At 39.5% G+C, this 15,312-nt stretch overlaps 2 protein-coding genes across 2 annotated transcripts; one reads left to right on the top strand and one right to left on the bottom strand.

Annotated features, from left to right (window-relative positions):
- Nucleotides 1–4,781: 4,781 nt before the first annotated feature.
- On the top strand, nt 4,782–8,366 carry LOC126824546 (chitin-binding domain protein cbd-1). The gene is made up of 4 exons (XM_050553779.1): nt 4,782–4,824; nt 6,119–6,263; nt 6,808–6,953; nt 8,269–8,366. Exons 1-4 carry the CDS (start codon nt 4,782–4,784, stop codon nt 8,364–8,366), a joined length of 432 nt encoding a protein of 143 aa, XP_050409736.1.
- Nucleotides 8,367–10,317: 1,951 nt separating this feature from the next.
- Nucleotides 10,318–14,919, bottom strand: LOC126825534 (chondroitin proteoglycan-2). Its single transcript, XM_050555189.2, has 4 exons — nt 14,852–14,919; nt 13,186–13,330; nt 11,771–11,916; nt 10,318–10,400 (listed from the first exon to the last, which is right to left on the bottom strand). Exons 1-4 carry the CDS (start codon nt 14,898–14,900, stop codon nt 10,318–10,320), a joined length of 423 nt encoding a protein of 140 aa, XP_050411146.1. The 5' UTR covers nt 14,901–14,919.
- Between the last annotated feature and the right edge of the window lie 393 nt (nt 14,920–15,312).

Here is a 15,312-nt window from a genome sequence, read left to right as displayed (position 1 = left end):
CGCATGGAATCGTAAGGTATGTCATTGAGTCAAGTGGCGCGGTTTCGAATCCCGCTTATACGTGACACAGAGTAAGGTCACTTGTCCAACCTCGTGGTTTTTATTCGGGTCCTCCGGTTTCCTCCCACTGCTGAAGTCCCCCTCTCGCAAACGAATTATTGAAATAAAATTGAACTCTCTCTCTCTCTCTCTCTCTTTCTCCGTGCTATTCTGGACGTGTCAATTGTTGGTCGAGATGAGAACACAATATATAAAAAAAACATATGTTAGTCCCGAAATGACCTAGTTGTGTCGAGTGGACGTTAAGCCCCATTTCTCTCTCTCTCTCTCTCCCTAAATCAAATACCATTATCCCGTAGAAGACGCTAGCACGCTATCCTTTAGGTCGCGGGTTCGATCCAATTCCTGTCTCTACGCCCGACTCCAACCCTATACACACCCGCCACAAAAAGACAGGTCAACACCTGGTAATATCCGGCTTCAAAACTGATTTGTAGTTGACCATAGACGTTTTGTTGAGATACACAAACTGGAAGTAGAATGTTAGTAAACAAATTACACAAAGCTATCCGCCTTACATATAAAATACATAAGCTGGCTTAAAATGAACATGCTAAGCAAAGAGTGAACGTAACACGGCGCTTTAGTTTTAGCATGGTAAAGATCAGACCACTTTTCCCTAAAAAATCTCGCTAACACTACTAGCTAAAGGTACCGAAGGAGACAATGAAAAATGTTCGCAACCCCGAAGGATATAGCGAAAAATATTCGTAGCCCTGTAGATAATTTCTAGTAAAACTATACGGAATACAATCTTGGACACTGAAATGATTACAAACAAAAGAAATAACTATGCAACAGTTCGATTCTATATTTTATGTCAAGTACTGGATACATAGGTTACAAGCATAGATTATAATAAAGTCATTCTCTACTTTCTCAACCCCAACATTTGGCAGAATGAGTCTACTGGCTGGTGCACTATATCATATGACTCTCCTACGGGGGCACTCTAATCCAGATGGCGACTTTTTGAACCTCAACGGTCTCGCCCAACATTAACATCTCTCTCAATGCGTGTTTCTTCTCTAAGAAAATCGCCCACAACTCTAATGGTTTGCTACCCTTGGGTTTCGACTATCTATTATTTAATTGGCCAAATATGACGTAATTAATTATAATGATTGGCTCTCATGCTTAATGACGTGAGTACTATTCGTAAATGGACAGTAGGAGTATTCCTCTTATGAGTCTTCCAGACAATAGAATTTATCCTTGGTCAATATTTATTGACCCCCGTGTGCTGTTATTCTCACAATATTTCACAAACAAACTTATACCATAGCTAATATTTTGACAATGGGGAATAATTAATTAGTCAAGGTCATAAGATTATTTTACATATGTGTTCTTTTGCACAAATCTCGCCATAATAGTACTACATATACTGTGAAAGGCTAAAAATTGCTGTGCTTATTCCAGTGTAAGGTATAATAACGCTAAGCCAGTGGTTCTCAACATTTTTTTGCCAATGGCACACCTTGAAACACGTCAAAAAATAGCTGCCTGCCTGGCTAAGTATATATGAAAAATATTTGAATTTTGCAAAATAAAAACACGGCAAGCCAGAGACGGTATACAACCATAGGCACAAACTAGTCGTAGACACATCGACTGATCAAAACTAAATAAAGAAAAACACAGCTATGAACTTACTTTATTGCAGTATTTCGAATTTCATCTGTCAAATAACTAGCTGCTTTAGTGAGAAATATTTTTAGTGTGAAGTTCAAAATTTCGCGGCACACTTAGGAATCACCGCGCTAAGCATGCGCTAGGCATAGGCCTACGTTAAAGACGCGAGTTACGCTAAGACATACGTTACATAAGTGTTACTGGTTATGAAAGTGTAGCGTAGGGGCCTACACCTTGGCGTATGCCCGACGAGTTGATGACGTATTTAATGTACAGCTAGCGTAGCGTATGATTGACGTATGGCCAGCGTATCCTCAACAAATTGAAAGGTTTTTTGACAAAGCGTATATAGTGGCTCCCATTTCAAGATCTTCTTTAATGTAAAAAGGCCGAAGCTTAATTTGCACTTTGTCAGGTGATAGCGTCGATAGCGATACGCTGGACATGCGTATTTCATACGCTTATCATAAGCTAGAAAAATACGCTGACAGGCCTACGCTGGTCACACGTTGACCATATGTAGGCTATAGACTACCTCTACGCTACTCACAGGTTCCATACGGTAAAGGGGGGTTGGATGGCTGAATGGTTAGCGTGCGCGCGCTGTATCATAAAGTCTGTCATTGAGTCGACTGGCGTGGTTTCGAATCCCCGGTTGTACGTGGCAAGGAGTAGGGTCGCCTGTCCAGCCTCGTGGGTTTTCTCCGGGTCCTCCGGTTTCCTCCCACTGCTAAAGACCCCTACGCGCAAGCGAATTATTGAAATAAAATTAAACCATATGTTAGTCCCGAAATGACCTAGTTTGTTTCGAGTGGACGTTAAACCCCATTTCTCTCTCTCTCCATACGGTAAGAAAACGAATACTTCTTTATGTTTCAAGGGGAGTTTCGATGTAATCCCAAAACAAGGGAGATAAATGACATTAACAATGTGGAAGAAGACACCAAATTAACGTTACGGACTAGCATTAACAGATTAGCATGTGTATAATGTCCTGCCCCACACCGAGTATCTTAATACATTCAGTTGTCCTATAAATTATAATACATGAAGAATAGTAAATCATATATATAGCGGCATTATTTACATGTACTCTACCTCGGCTAATAAATACTTTCATACCGTGATTTACATAACATTTACAAACATTGTTTTAATAAGTACATTAGCTTATCGTGACGTAAACATGTCAGGACGGTGATTAAACGATCAGTGGAGCGGGATTGGGTGAGGCTTAAAGATGCGCTAAAACACTTCTAAATACTGGGTGGTGGTTTATGTGTGTCTGTGTGTGGTGGTGGTCTGTCAATTGCCAAGGGTGCCTTTACGTTCACGCTAATATGTACCTTGACAGAGACGTCACAAGTGAGAATATGGATTGAGCACTCCTTGTGGTTCCTCTCGATACACGCCGGGATCCCAACCCGGGTCATTCTAGTCGAGGGGCCAAGCGTAATGTCCGATTCCTCCTTAACGATACGATACTCTATTAACTTTACAATTTATTACCAACACGTAATTACATACTCCCTACGACTGAGCACGATTTCCGCATCAGTGAGACCCGGGCTGGAACAATCGTGGTACCTCTTGGCACACACAAGTCGAGGCGCCAAGCATTGTCTCCAATTCATCTTTAACGATTTCCGCATCAGTGAGACCCGGGCTTGAACAATCCTTGTGGTACCTCTTGGCACACGCACAAGTCGAGGCGGCAAGCATTGTATCCAATTCATCTTTAACGGTACTCAATTAACTTTACAATTTATTACCAATACGGAGTGAAATACTTTACATAAGACACTCCTCGCACAATACATAGACCTACTATTGCTCTTATCAACATCAAACAAAACATGGCTATTATTTATAATGATTGTTTATTCAGCATGTAAAGGAATAATTCGGGTTGACATATTTATTGAAATTACTTATTTATCGATAAATATTGATTTTATTCTTTTAAGTGTTGACGCAACCACCGAGAAACATCTAGGATCGGCGAACACGTGACGGAGTCAAACACTGAGGGTAGTCATTGTTTTCGGTTCCTGACAGGCATTGATCGATATAACATTCATCGCTCCCCACATAATTCAAATGAAATGAAATGGGGTTTAACGTCCTACTGTTCTGCCCCTAAACTGGGCTAATGTAGCTACAGACAGTGTGATATGAGGAAAATTTTGGGCAGCGGCACTATGACCTACTCTTATATCGAATTCCAACTGCCAAGGTACATAATTCAAGGTCAGATAAAAGCAAATAAAAAAAATCCCGAACCAAATTAATTTCATCTAAATCCAGAATTTTATATGATACCCGAACCTCCCCAAAACCCCGATTTTACGTATATCTCATTTAATCACCCATTACTAAGGATTCGAATCACAGATTCCCACATTACCTCATATAATTGTATATTTATTCCCACTAAATTCCACATAATAATAGATTTAAACTAAATCATCTATTTTCACAGAACAAACCAATCCCCTATATTCACAGATTATGACCCAATCCACTATATTCACAGATTAATACCCAATCCCCAATATTCCCAGATTATAACCCAAGCCCGCCCTATATTCACATATTTTAACCCAATCCCCTATATTCCCAGATTTTAACCTAATCCCCTATATTCCCAGATTTTAACCTAATCCCCTAAATTCCCAGATTACAACCCAATCCCCTATATTCCCAGATTATAGCCCAATCCCCTATATTCCCAGATTATAGCCCAATCCCCTATATTCACAGATTATAGCCCAATCCCCGATATTCACAGATTAATACCCAATTCCTTATGTTGTTGTGGATTGTTTTTGTTCTTTGGGATTTTTTTTTAGAGATAAAAGTACTTTTGTTTTGCATGTGTATGGTATTATACAGTATTTTATATTATTTTGTCACTTTGGGGCTTTACCCCCTTTTTATTTGATTTTCGCGACATAGGCCAACAATTTGAAATATTTATTAGTTATTACCACGTCATGCACCGACAAGGTAGTGTGTATTTATTTTTGCTAGATGAAAAGTATTTAAGGAATGAGCAAGACTGTATAGAATAATAGGCTACCAATATGAGGTGTTTACTGTTGCTCACAACTTGTTTCACTGTCACAGGTAAGTGATATGGGCAGAGTATGTTCACTGTATTTGATACAACATGTATCAAATCTAATTCGAGAACGATATATATAGAGAGAGGGAAATTGGGTTTAACGTCCGGTCGACACAAACTAGGTCAATTCGGGACTAACATATGGTTCAATTTCATTTCAATAATTGGTTAGCGCGTAAGGTTCTTTAGCAGTTCCGTCTTAAACAGACATTATGCAAGAGGTAAATCTGCCTATTGCAGGACCTTCTTTAGGCCTTAAATGTTATATAAATTATTAGTTAGACATTTATTAACAAAACAAGACCATAATCATCTCTCGATGCCATCGGATATATCCGATTTTAAGAAGATTTGAATACGTTTTGCGGTTAATAAAATAATGGTAAAACTTGATAATCGGGACTTTGTTTATTATCGTAATAACCGTAGCAATGACAGTCGATGCTATTGTGTTATTGTATCGCCGATATCTCAGCCCAGAATGAAGTAATTTGACTGAACGTTTCAATATATTCCATTTTCATTATCTATTTTAACCTATTAGAGCGAAAAATTTCTGCTCTTAATCTAAAGCTCACATAATGCCGCTTTAATACACCCCTTTGGTAAAAATTTCAATTATACATAAAATATTTTTTTTTATGAAATCATTTACATTGTTTTGGCTACGATGTCTAGAATATGAATTTCTATAAAATACCTTCGGGTGCCATCGACAAAAACGCTATTGTGGTCATAAGCAGGACATACGTTAATGCATGTTTAAAAAAGCTGATCCACTATGTTTCAGCTTGCTCATTATATGTACACTTTCCAAATGGAGGGGTTGACAAGACAATAATATAGTTGGTTGGAACAAATTATTATGTAGAGCCCTACCTTGTTCAAGACAACAACCTGTATAACATCAATAGGCTATACTAAATAGTAGCCTATTATTATATATATATTTACCTGGGCGTTATTGTTCTATTATTATGTCATGAAATTTTTCTAAGGGGGTGTAAATGATCATGTTATTCGTTCGTTCGTTTCTGGGGTTTTACGTCCACTTCATGTTATAAGGTTTAATTGTTTTTATGTACTTGAAAATGTTGAATTACAGTTCTGGTCGTTATTGAAAATGATTAATTATCGTTCTGGATGTAATTGAAAATGATTAATGACAGTTCTGAATGTAATTGATAATGATTAATGACAGTTCTGGATGTAATTGTATTTTATTATTTACAGCTCTGGGTTTAATTGTATATTATTGTTTACAGTTCTGGTATAATTTAAAATTATTATTTACAGTTCTGGGTTTTGACTGCGCTAATCAAGACGATGGAATCTATGAAATCGGTTGCAAGTCCTTTGTAAGATGTAAAGATGGCGAAGGTGAAACTGTTGAATGTGAAGAAGGACTCGTCTTTAATCCAGCTATTGGAGATTGTGACGAGTAAGTTATATGGCTGATGTGGATACTTAATTATTTCTAGAGTTTTGATAATCCGGGTGGCGGTAGCCATTGCATAGAGGGTGGTCACTATACATGAAGGGGTCCCCTCTCAAACAGCCGTGGATGGGTAAGCGGGGGTGGTTCCAATGGTTAGGGCGTATGCGTTGTACCATAAGGTTTGTTATTTGAGTGTGATTTCGATTCCCCGGGTGACAAAGAGTAGAGTCGCCTGTCCCGGTTTCCTCCCACTGCTAAAGACCCCTACGCGCAAGCGAATTATGGAAATAAAATTAAACCATATGTTAGTCCCGAAATGACCTAGTTTGTGTAGAGTGGACGTTACTCTCTCTCTCTCTCTCTCTCTCTCTCTCTCTCGACCAGCTTTAGATAATAGGATTGCCTATTCCGACGCCTGGGATGATTACTTCAACATTATGAACACAAGACAAGACACCAAGACAGTATTCGTGGACTACAAAGAGTAAAATACAGCGACTGACTCAATGAAATGAATAATATATACAAATTGTGATTTTTTTTCCAGTCCATCAAACGTTGCTTCGCCTTGCGGAAATTTGATTGACTGTTCAGACAAACCGGACGGACATTATCCAGATTTAGACCAGAACTGTCATTCCTATTACACATGTCAGGGTGGAGAATTCTTCGGACATAATTTCTGTCCTGATGGTACGTATCTTCAGCATACTCTGCTTTCGGTCCAGGGTAAGACGCTGGTTCGCTAGCCTGGAGGTCGGGTTTTCGATCCCTGCATTGGCCGAGAAAGTTCATCCAGAGTTTCCGACGTGGTCCCCCCTTGTCAGTGATGCAGGACGGACGGCATGACAAGGACAGTTGTCTAGTCGTTCGGATGGGACGAAAAACCGAGGTCCCGTGTACACATTGGCGTTTACGCAAAAGATATCTTGACAGTTTGAATTCGATATAAGAGTAGGCCGTAGTGAGGCAGTCAGGGAAAAATTTACCTCATAGCACACTGTATGGCATGTTGGCATATGCCCGTCTTCATTAGCCCATTTCCTTCCATTACACTTTAAAGCGATAATTTCATATGTTCTAAGAAAGTCAAAACATATTTATTTCTATGTCTTTTGCTCAATAGGTTGTCAACTCACTATTATCTGATTATAGGTATTATTCTCCCTCTTAAAAATCCTTTGAGCCCGGAAATAATAACACAATTACCTCCCTTGTTTTTCTATTCACCCCATGGAATAGCTATCTTCAAACGTTTGAATTTAAAGTTGAAAATGATATTTTTGCCAATTTCTCAACTGGCAATAGTGAATTATAGGATTAATAGGATTATTCTTTAACAACGTAGGACTGTTTATAGATACCATCTATTTTAAGGCTTTATTTTAATAAATTTTAAAAATATAACTTAAAAATATGAAATTGCAGCTTTAAACCCCATTACCACATTGACCCGGTTTCTATCCGATAAGTCTGGGTTAGTCGAGAACCTGTCTTGAGATTGTCCAGTCGGGTCTCCAAATGCCAGTGATGCTGGGCCGAGGAAACATGAGAGAAGGCGTCTAGTCTTTCGGGTCGGACGAAAATCAAATCTCCATCCGTGAACTCTTTGAACTCTTGACAGTTGTCCGGACAAAGTGTCCCTCAAAGCAGAGTGAAGTCTTATTCTGCTTCCGTGTGTCAAAAATCGAAAATATATAACAGGTCACAAGAAAAACACACCAAATATTCTACAGAAAACCAAATTAAGTAGTTAGTTTTCACATATTTTAGCATTAGTCAATTATCATATTACTATATCTTTATGTATTAACGCCATCTATCTTTATGTATAACGCCATCTATCTTTATGTATAACGTCATCTATCTTTATGTATAACGTCATATATCTTTATGTATAATTTATAATGCAACATATTAATATATCTATACGTATTAATTTATTTTTTATGTATAACGCAACCTATTACAAGATCTTATTGTATTATTATTAATCGTTGTATTATAGATCTGGTATTTAACGAAGAAATTGGTACATGTGACTGGGAAATTAATGTTTATGAACCATGTGGCCTGTTACCTCGTCCACCTACAGAGAAATATTAAAATATTTGCTGTAATTAGTTTTCTAGTTGTACATTTTCCCCCGTCATGCTAACACCATTCATGGTAGAATTGAAGCTTACACTCCCTTTCATCTTGTTTATAGTTAATTTGTAACCCGAAACAACTGTTAATGGCTGGAATCAGCCGTTCAAGTCAGCGACTTGAAATGAAATGAAATGTGGTTTAACGTCCTACTGTTCTGCTCCGACTGGGCTAATGAAGACGGACATACGCTATACAGTGTGCTATGAGGGACATTTTGCCCGGGCAGCGGCACTATCGCCTACTCTTATATCGAATTACAACTGCCAAGGGGTCTTTTACGTGTACGCCAGTGTACACGGGACCTTGGGTTTTCGTCCCACCCGAACGACTAGACAGCTGTCCTTATCAGGCCATCCGTCCAGAACCACTGACAAGGGGAAACCATGCGAGTGAGACGTTGGCTCGCTAACCTGGACAGGCGATACGTTTCAAGTCAGTAGCTTGAAGCGTATATATGGTATTAGTGTCAGTGGCCTGTGGCACGAAGTAACAGTATATTGTCGCATACATAATATATTATGTCAACGCTTGGGCGATATAATATATTATGTCAACGCTTGGGCGATATAATATATTATGTCAACGCTTGGAACTAGGATGGAGGTGACTAGGCATGAACTTGCAACGATAGATTTAATTGGCGCTTTGATAACCAATGAATGCTTTGGAGACATATTTTGGCGGTATTTTCCATCATGGAATCGGTAAGTTTCGATTGTTTTTTTCTTTTCTGTTTTTTCTCTCTTTTCTGTGTCCTAACCCTAACCCTAACCCTAACCCTAATCCGAAAGAAAAGTGCCCTTTTTTGAAATTCTGACATCACAGGTGCCCTTTTTCTGATAAGGATGCCCTCTTTTATTTACAGGGACACTTTCTATTGTTAAGGGGGTGGACCGGTCCCCATGGTCCAAAACCTGGATCCGCTCTGATGACGCGTACATTCCACTGAGTCTACAGGTCTAATATGCTAACACGCTTGGAGCGTCAACACAATATATTATGTCGCCCAAGCGTTGACATAATATATTATGTATGCGACAATATACTGTTACTTCGTGCCACAAGCCACTGACACTAATACCATATATACGCTTCAAGCTACTGACTTGAAACGTGCAGGGTGACCTGGAGGTCCCGATCCTAGTGTTGGAAGGGAAGGTTTATGGGGATTTTCCGTCGTGGTTTCCTCTTGTCAGTGGAGCAGGACAGAGGGCCTGACAAGGGACAGAGTATGTTCATCGTCTTCACCTTTCTTCTTAAAAACGCCTGTAGTTCAGAATCCAAAAGCGAACAGTCCGTAGTCGTTCGGATGGCACAAAAACCTGAATTCCCGTGTACACATTGACGTGCACGTAAAAGAACCTAGAAGTGTACTCTGACGATTAACCCGGAAGTCGGCGCCACAGAATTCCTTTTTTCAAGGGCTTTATTTTCAAACGACTAGACAATATTTGTTGTTGGAATACAACTAGTAGTTCAAGTGATGTAGGAACTACACTGCAGTGAATCAGTGTTGATCTAGATCAAGATCCAGAGAGAGAGAGAGAGAGAGAGATGGGATTTAACGTCCACTCGACGAAAACTAGGTGATTTCGTGATGAACATATTTTATTTCGATAATTCGCTTGCGCGTAGTGGTCTATAGCAGTGGGAGGAAACCGGAGAACAAGTATAAAACCCACGAGGTTGGACAGGCGACCTTATTGATCCAATGATAGACTTTATGATCTAATGCGCACACGTTATAGCATTCGCCCACCTAGCCTCCGCGAGGTATGAAGAAAGAAAGATATCCTTTGAACAAATAACATAAAATATAACACCAATTACTAGAATTTATTGTCAAAATCGAATCATCCCAACGATATGCGAATAGAAACCATGTCTGTGGTGATGGATTGGTTCCTCATGGTCTGGGTAATATTCCACATGGTTCATAAACATTATGTTCCCAATCACAAACACCTACTTCCTCGTTGTACACCAAACCTGAAGAGACAACGTAAACTTGTTTAAATTATTTAAGTTATAGAAACTAAAAGACGGGAAAATGTCAATAAATGGGAGAGTCTTTATTAACTAAATTCTAAACCATAAACCTATTCAAGATTCCAGATAGATAAATTCCTCCTATGCAAATGACCCCACAACCGGCATGATTTCCTCTAAAACCGACCGGAACTCCAGGCCAGTCTGATCTCCTCTCCAACCGACCGGAGCTCACGGCCAGTCTGATCTCCTCTCCAACCGACCGGAGCTCACGGCCAGTCTGATCTCCTCTCCAACAGACCGGAGCATCCCACCAGTCGGATCTGCTCTCCAACCGACCGGAGCTCACGGCCAGTCTGATCTCCTCTCCAACAGACCGGAGCATCCCACCAGTCGGATCTGCTCACCAACCGACCGGAGCTCACGGCCAGTCTGATCTCCTCTCCAACAGACCGGAGCATCCCACCAGTCGGATCTGCTCTCCATCCGACCGGTGCTCCTCGCCAGCCTGATCCCCTCCCCAGCCGACATGAGCTGCCACCAAACCGACATGAGCCCCCCATCGCCTCCACAACCGGCTAGACAATGGATTTTAACTAGTAATACGGAATGACAAGTCGAGTCACAGAGTAAAGGAATGTTAAAAGTCTTCTGTAACAATCCCAAAACTATTAACGATGCTGCATCATGCACGATTTAGATAGAGCGCTCTCCATTCTTGTTATAATATTTCAAGAACAGATAATGCAAAATGAGTATACTGAAAATTACATTCAAATTACTTTATTCTTTGTAGTTTTGACAAGATGTGTGCATTATCGTTACCACGGTACTCGTATATTCGAGACTTAGACTTGCTCCTCCATTTTGAAATTAAATCATTAAATTGCCGTTCTAATCTAGTTAAATTCTTGAGCATGCAATGGCATCGAGGGTTGATTTTGGTCTAGTCATGTTAATAAATGTCTAATTAATAATTTATATAACATTTAAGGCCTAAAGAAAGACCTGCATATTGGCCAATTGGGATCTTGCATAATCGACTTTGATTGCATGACCTGAACGACATGGGTAACAATATCCACAGCAATGAAATCCGACAATGGTGACCTCATACTTGACATATATAACACAAAGACTGACTAGCGACACAAACTATGTCATTTCGGGACTAACATGATAATATGGTCAATTTTATTACAATAATACGCTTTCGCGTACGGGTCTTTAGCAGTGGGAGGAAACTGGAGGACCCTGAGACAACCCACGAGGTTGGACAGGCGGCCCTATTACTTGTCACGTACAACCGGGGAATGGAAACCACGCTAGGTGACAGACTAACTAGCTAGATAAAAAAATAGTCCACTTACCAACCGGACAGAAATTATGTCCAAGGAAGACCCCACCATTGCAAGTGTAGTATGAATGACAACCCAAACCGATATCGGCATAATGTCCGTCGGGTGTAAGTGAACAATCAATTATATGACCACAAGGTGGCGCCACATTCTTGGGACTGAAACAAACAAAAACCACCATGAAATATAGAAATGAACGTATTTGGTGGAACACGGTGGAAGTCAATGTATCAAGATAGAAGGTAAACGTTAAATGAAATAGGGTATAACTTCTCACTGTCCTATACCATCCGGGATAAAGACGAAATGCTATGAGGTGGAATTTGGCCTGGAGAGTGGCGTTTCGGCCTACTCTTCGTCAAAATCCAACTGCCAAGGGATCTGTTATGTTCACAGGATCTCGGTTTGCATTACCATCTGAACCACTCAAGGGCGGATCCAGAGACCATGAATAGGTGGGGTGGGGACATGGGAGGCGCCTAAGGCGTAAAGCGCACAACTGGGGTCTAGGTGCCCTCCCCCGGAAAATTTCGAAAACTAGAAGTCCGGAAATGCCATTTCAAGCCAGTGACATGAGAACAGATTCCGATTCTAAAGTAAGTCCACCTGATCGAGAGGGGGGTGGGTGTGTGGGAGGGGGGTATGAGATGGTGGCAATAGTTTATAAAACATACTTATGGGAAAACAATTACTAAATTTATTTGGGCGACGTTGCTCTCAACGTTCCTAAGCAAGTGCGGTAGTAAATATATATAGTTTTCCTGCATATTGGTTATTGTACTTGTCTGTAAATGTTTGAGCGAACACTCCTCAAATTCCCCCCCCCCCCCCCGCGAAAAAAAAATGAAGTAATTATACTTCCATAAGTCCCACACCGAAATCCCAATATAAATAGATAACACATATTAATTAATTGCACAGTTATTTTTTTTCCATTTTCAAAAGGATCGAGCAATCAAACTGATTATGTATACTTAGTCTAAGCATAAATTGTTCACGACCAACCTCAGTAAAGGTTTTGCAGTTCGTGGTAGCGAAACTATACACCAAGTTTAATCAGTCTCCATCAGTTAGAATCGTGTCCTAAAGCATCGACCAATGAAATTGCTTAGCTCTGCTTAGCTTTAGCGGGAAATGTTAATTAATCATTAAACTCAGTCAAAGCATTCACCTAATGAACATCTACATCAAGTTTAAACACTCTACCTCAATTAAAAGCAGAGTTGTTATGTTCCAAGGTCTTGACCAATTAAATTGCAGAAAATTCTTATCACCCAACTTACTTATCTGTTCCAAAGTCTCAACCAATTAAATTGCTTATCTCTGATAAGCCTTAGTGAAAAATGTTCATGATCGAACTCTGTCAACGCATTCGCCTGATAAACAAGTTGATTGAATTGACAAGTATATTGTTTTGTAATACGTACTCATCACAATCTTCAATAAGTGGATTATAAACTTCATCTATACCACATTCAACTACTGTTGCTGTTCCATTAGTACATCTTGTAAATACTTTACATCCTGGTTCATACACACCATCCGGTTTATCATCACAAAACATCACCGCTTCTAAAATTAAAGAATTACTAAAGGCGTTTTTACGAGAAACCGATTATTTGCAAATCCTTTTCAAACACGGAGGGTTGGATTGCCGAATGGTTAGCACGTGCGCGGTATATCATAAGGTCTGCCATTGAATCAACTGGCGTACGTGACCTCGTGTGTTTTCTCCGGGTCCTCCGGTTTCCTCCCACTGGTAAAGACCCCTACGCGAAAGCGAATTATTGAAATAAAATTGACTAAATGCTAGTCCCGAAATGACCTAGTTTGTGTCGTGTTAACGTTACCCTCTCTCTCTCTCTCTCTCTCTCTCTCTTCAAACCCAATTAGCTTTATCGGTTTCACCTAATTGTCGTATTTACCACGATGATTTGCCAAATCAATTATGCAAATCTTCCAACTTGCTCACCTGCCGGATTGACGATTCGATTTCCAAGATGGCGCCCCTCAAGCGACACGACATGCCCGACGTTAGTTCATTTTCTATTGAATTTCACGTTAAGATAAGCTGACATTCCTAATACGAATACGGGACATGTGGGAACATTTAATTTCTCGTTTTTATTTATGGCGGGGTTTTCAAGAAAATAATAAAGAAAAATGAATTTTTTAACATTTTTCCTCAATTCTTCCGTCTTCAGCCATCTTGCGAGGCAACTCGTCGCGTTTGTGAGAACCGATTTGAATACCAACTCGAGACTCGAGACCTACGTAAAATGCAGATCTACATTTAGTTTCGTTTTTTTTTTATACTTTCGATGGCATATCCTACATAAAAATCTGACCGGTTGTAGTGGAAGGTCGCGTTAGGGATCTATGACGACAGACATTGATTAATCAATCAGCGTTGACTTTTCTAGTTGTTTACCCACAGTTCCGTGCATCGCATGCCAAGAACTCACCGTAACCTACCGTTTCATTTGGCTAATCGCTCACTTCAACCAGAACGCGAGTTATATAACAACTCTTCCAGATCTTAATGTAGTAAAGAGAAGTAAAACAAAATTTTGTACTATAAAAGAACGAAACGAAATAGGATCTGTGTTTTAAGCAGACTGAGCCTGGTACAACGTTTGTTTAGTTCATCTTTTGTATTAAAATGTTTCTTGTCGACGTATGACACATAGTAAGAAATGAATATTCCATCTGATTAAAACACAGATCCTATTTCGTTTCGTTTTTATAGTTCAAAATGTAGTTTTACTGCATTAGGATCTGGAAAAGTTGTTATGTTATTGGCGTTCTGGTTGAAGTGAGGCATTAGCCAATGCAACGATCTGTTACGGCGAGTTCTTGACGTGAGATGCACGGAACTGTGGGTAAACCACTACACACGTCATCGCTGATTGATTTATCATGTCTGACGTCATAGGGTCAAAAGCCGCTCGTACGACCCCTGATGTGACCTTCCTGTACAACTGGTCAGATCTTCATGTAGTGTAGGCCATCGAAAGTATAAAAAACAATCGGAATATAGATCTGCATTTAAATCAGATTACAAATATTTATAGAATTATCAATAGTTCTTACCTGCTGAGACACATAATAAAGCTAAAAACGGTAACAATAGGCACCTCATGGTTAATGGTCTTCTATGTTCAAACGACAATATGATTGTGAGTCTTTCATTTGCAGATTACGTAATAAATAGATTTCCAAGATGGCGCCCCACTCCCAGATTACGTAATGAATAGATGTTTAAAAAAATACATCATAATCTTTGCCGGGTTTATTTACAAACTCATAAATATATCATGATTTCTAGCCTACTGTCTTCGAAAAACGTTTGGGTTATTGGGTAAATGAATAAACAGTTTAAATCAAAGATACATTATGTAAGATTAAGATAAAGAGCTGTCCGTTCTGGCTATAATAGTTCACAAATAGATAATGTAAAATGAATATAATAAAAGTAACATTTTATTAAGTAACGTTATCTATGTCTGACTAAATGTGTGCATTGTTATCTTAACCACCGTACAGACTGTTCG

Source organism: Patella vulgata, chromosome 6 (assembly GCF_932274485.2).
Source record: "Patella vulgata chromosome 6, xgPatVulg1.2, whole genome shotgun sequence".
Classification (NCBI taxonomy): domain Eukaryota; kingdom Metazoa; phylum Mollusca; class Gastropoda; family Patellidae; genus Patella; species Patella vulgata.
This window is presented reverse-complemented; position numbering and strand designations above follow the sequence as displayed.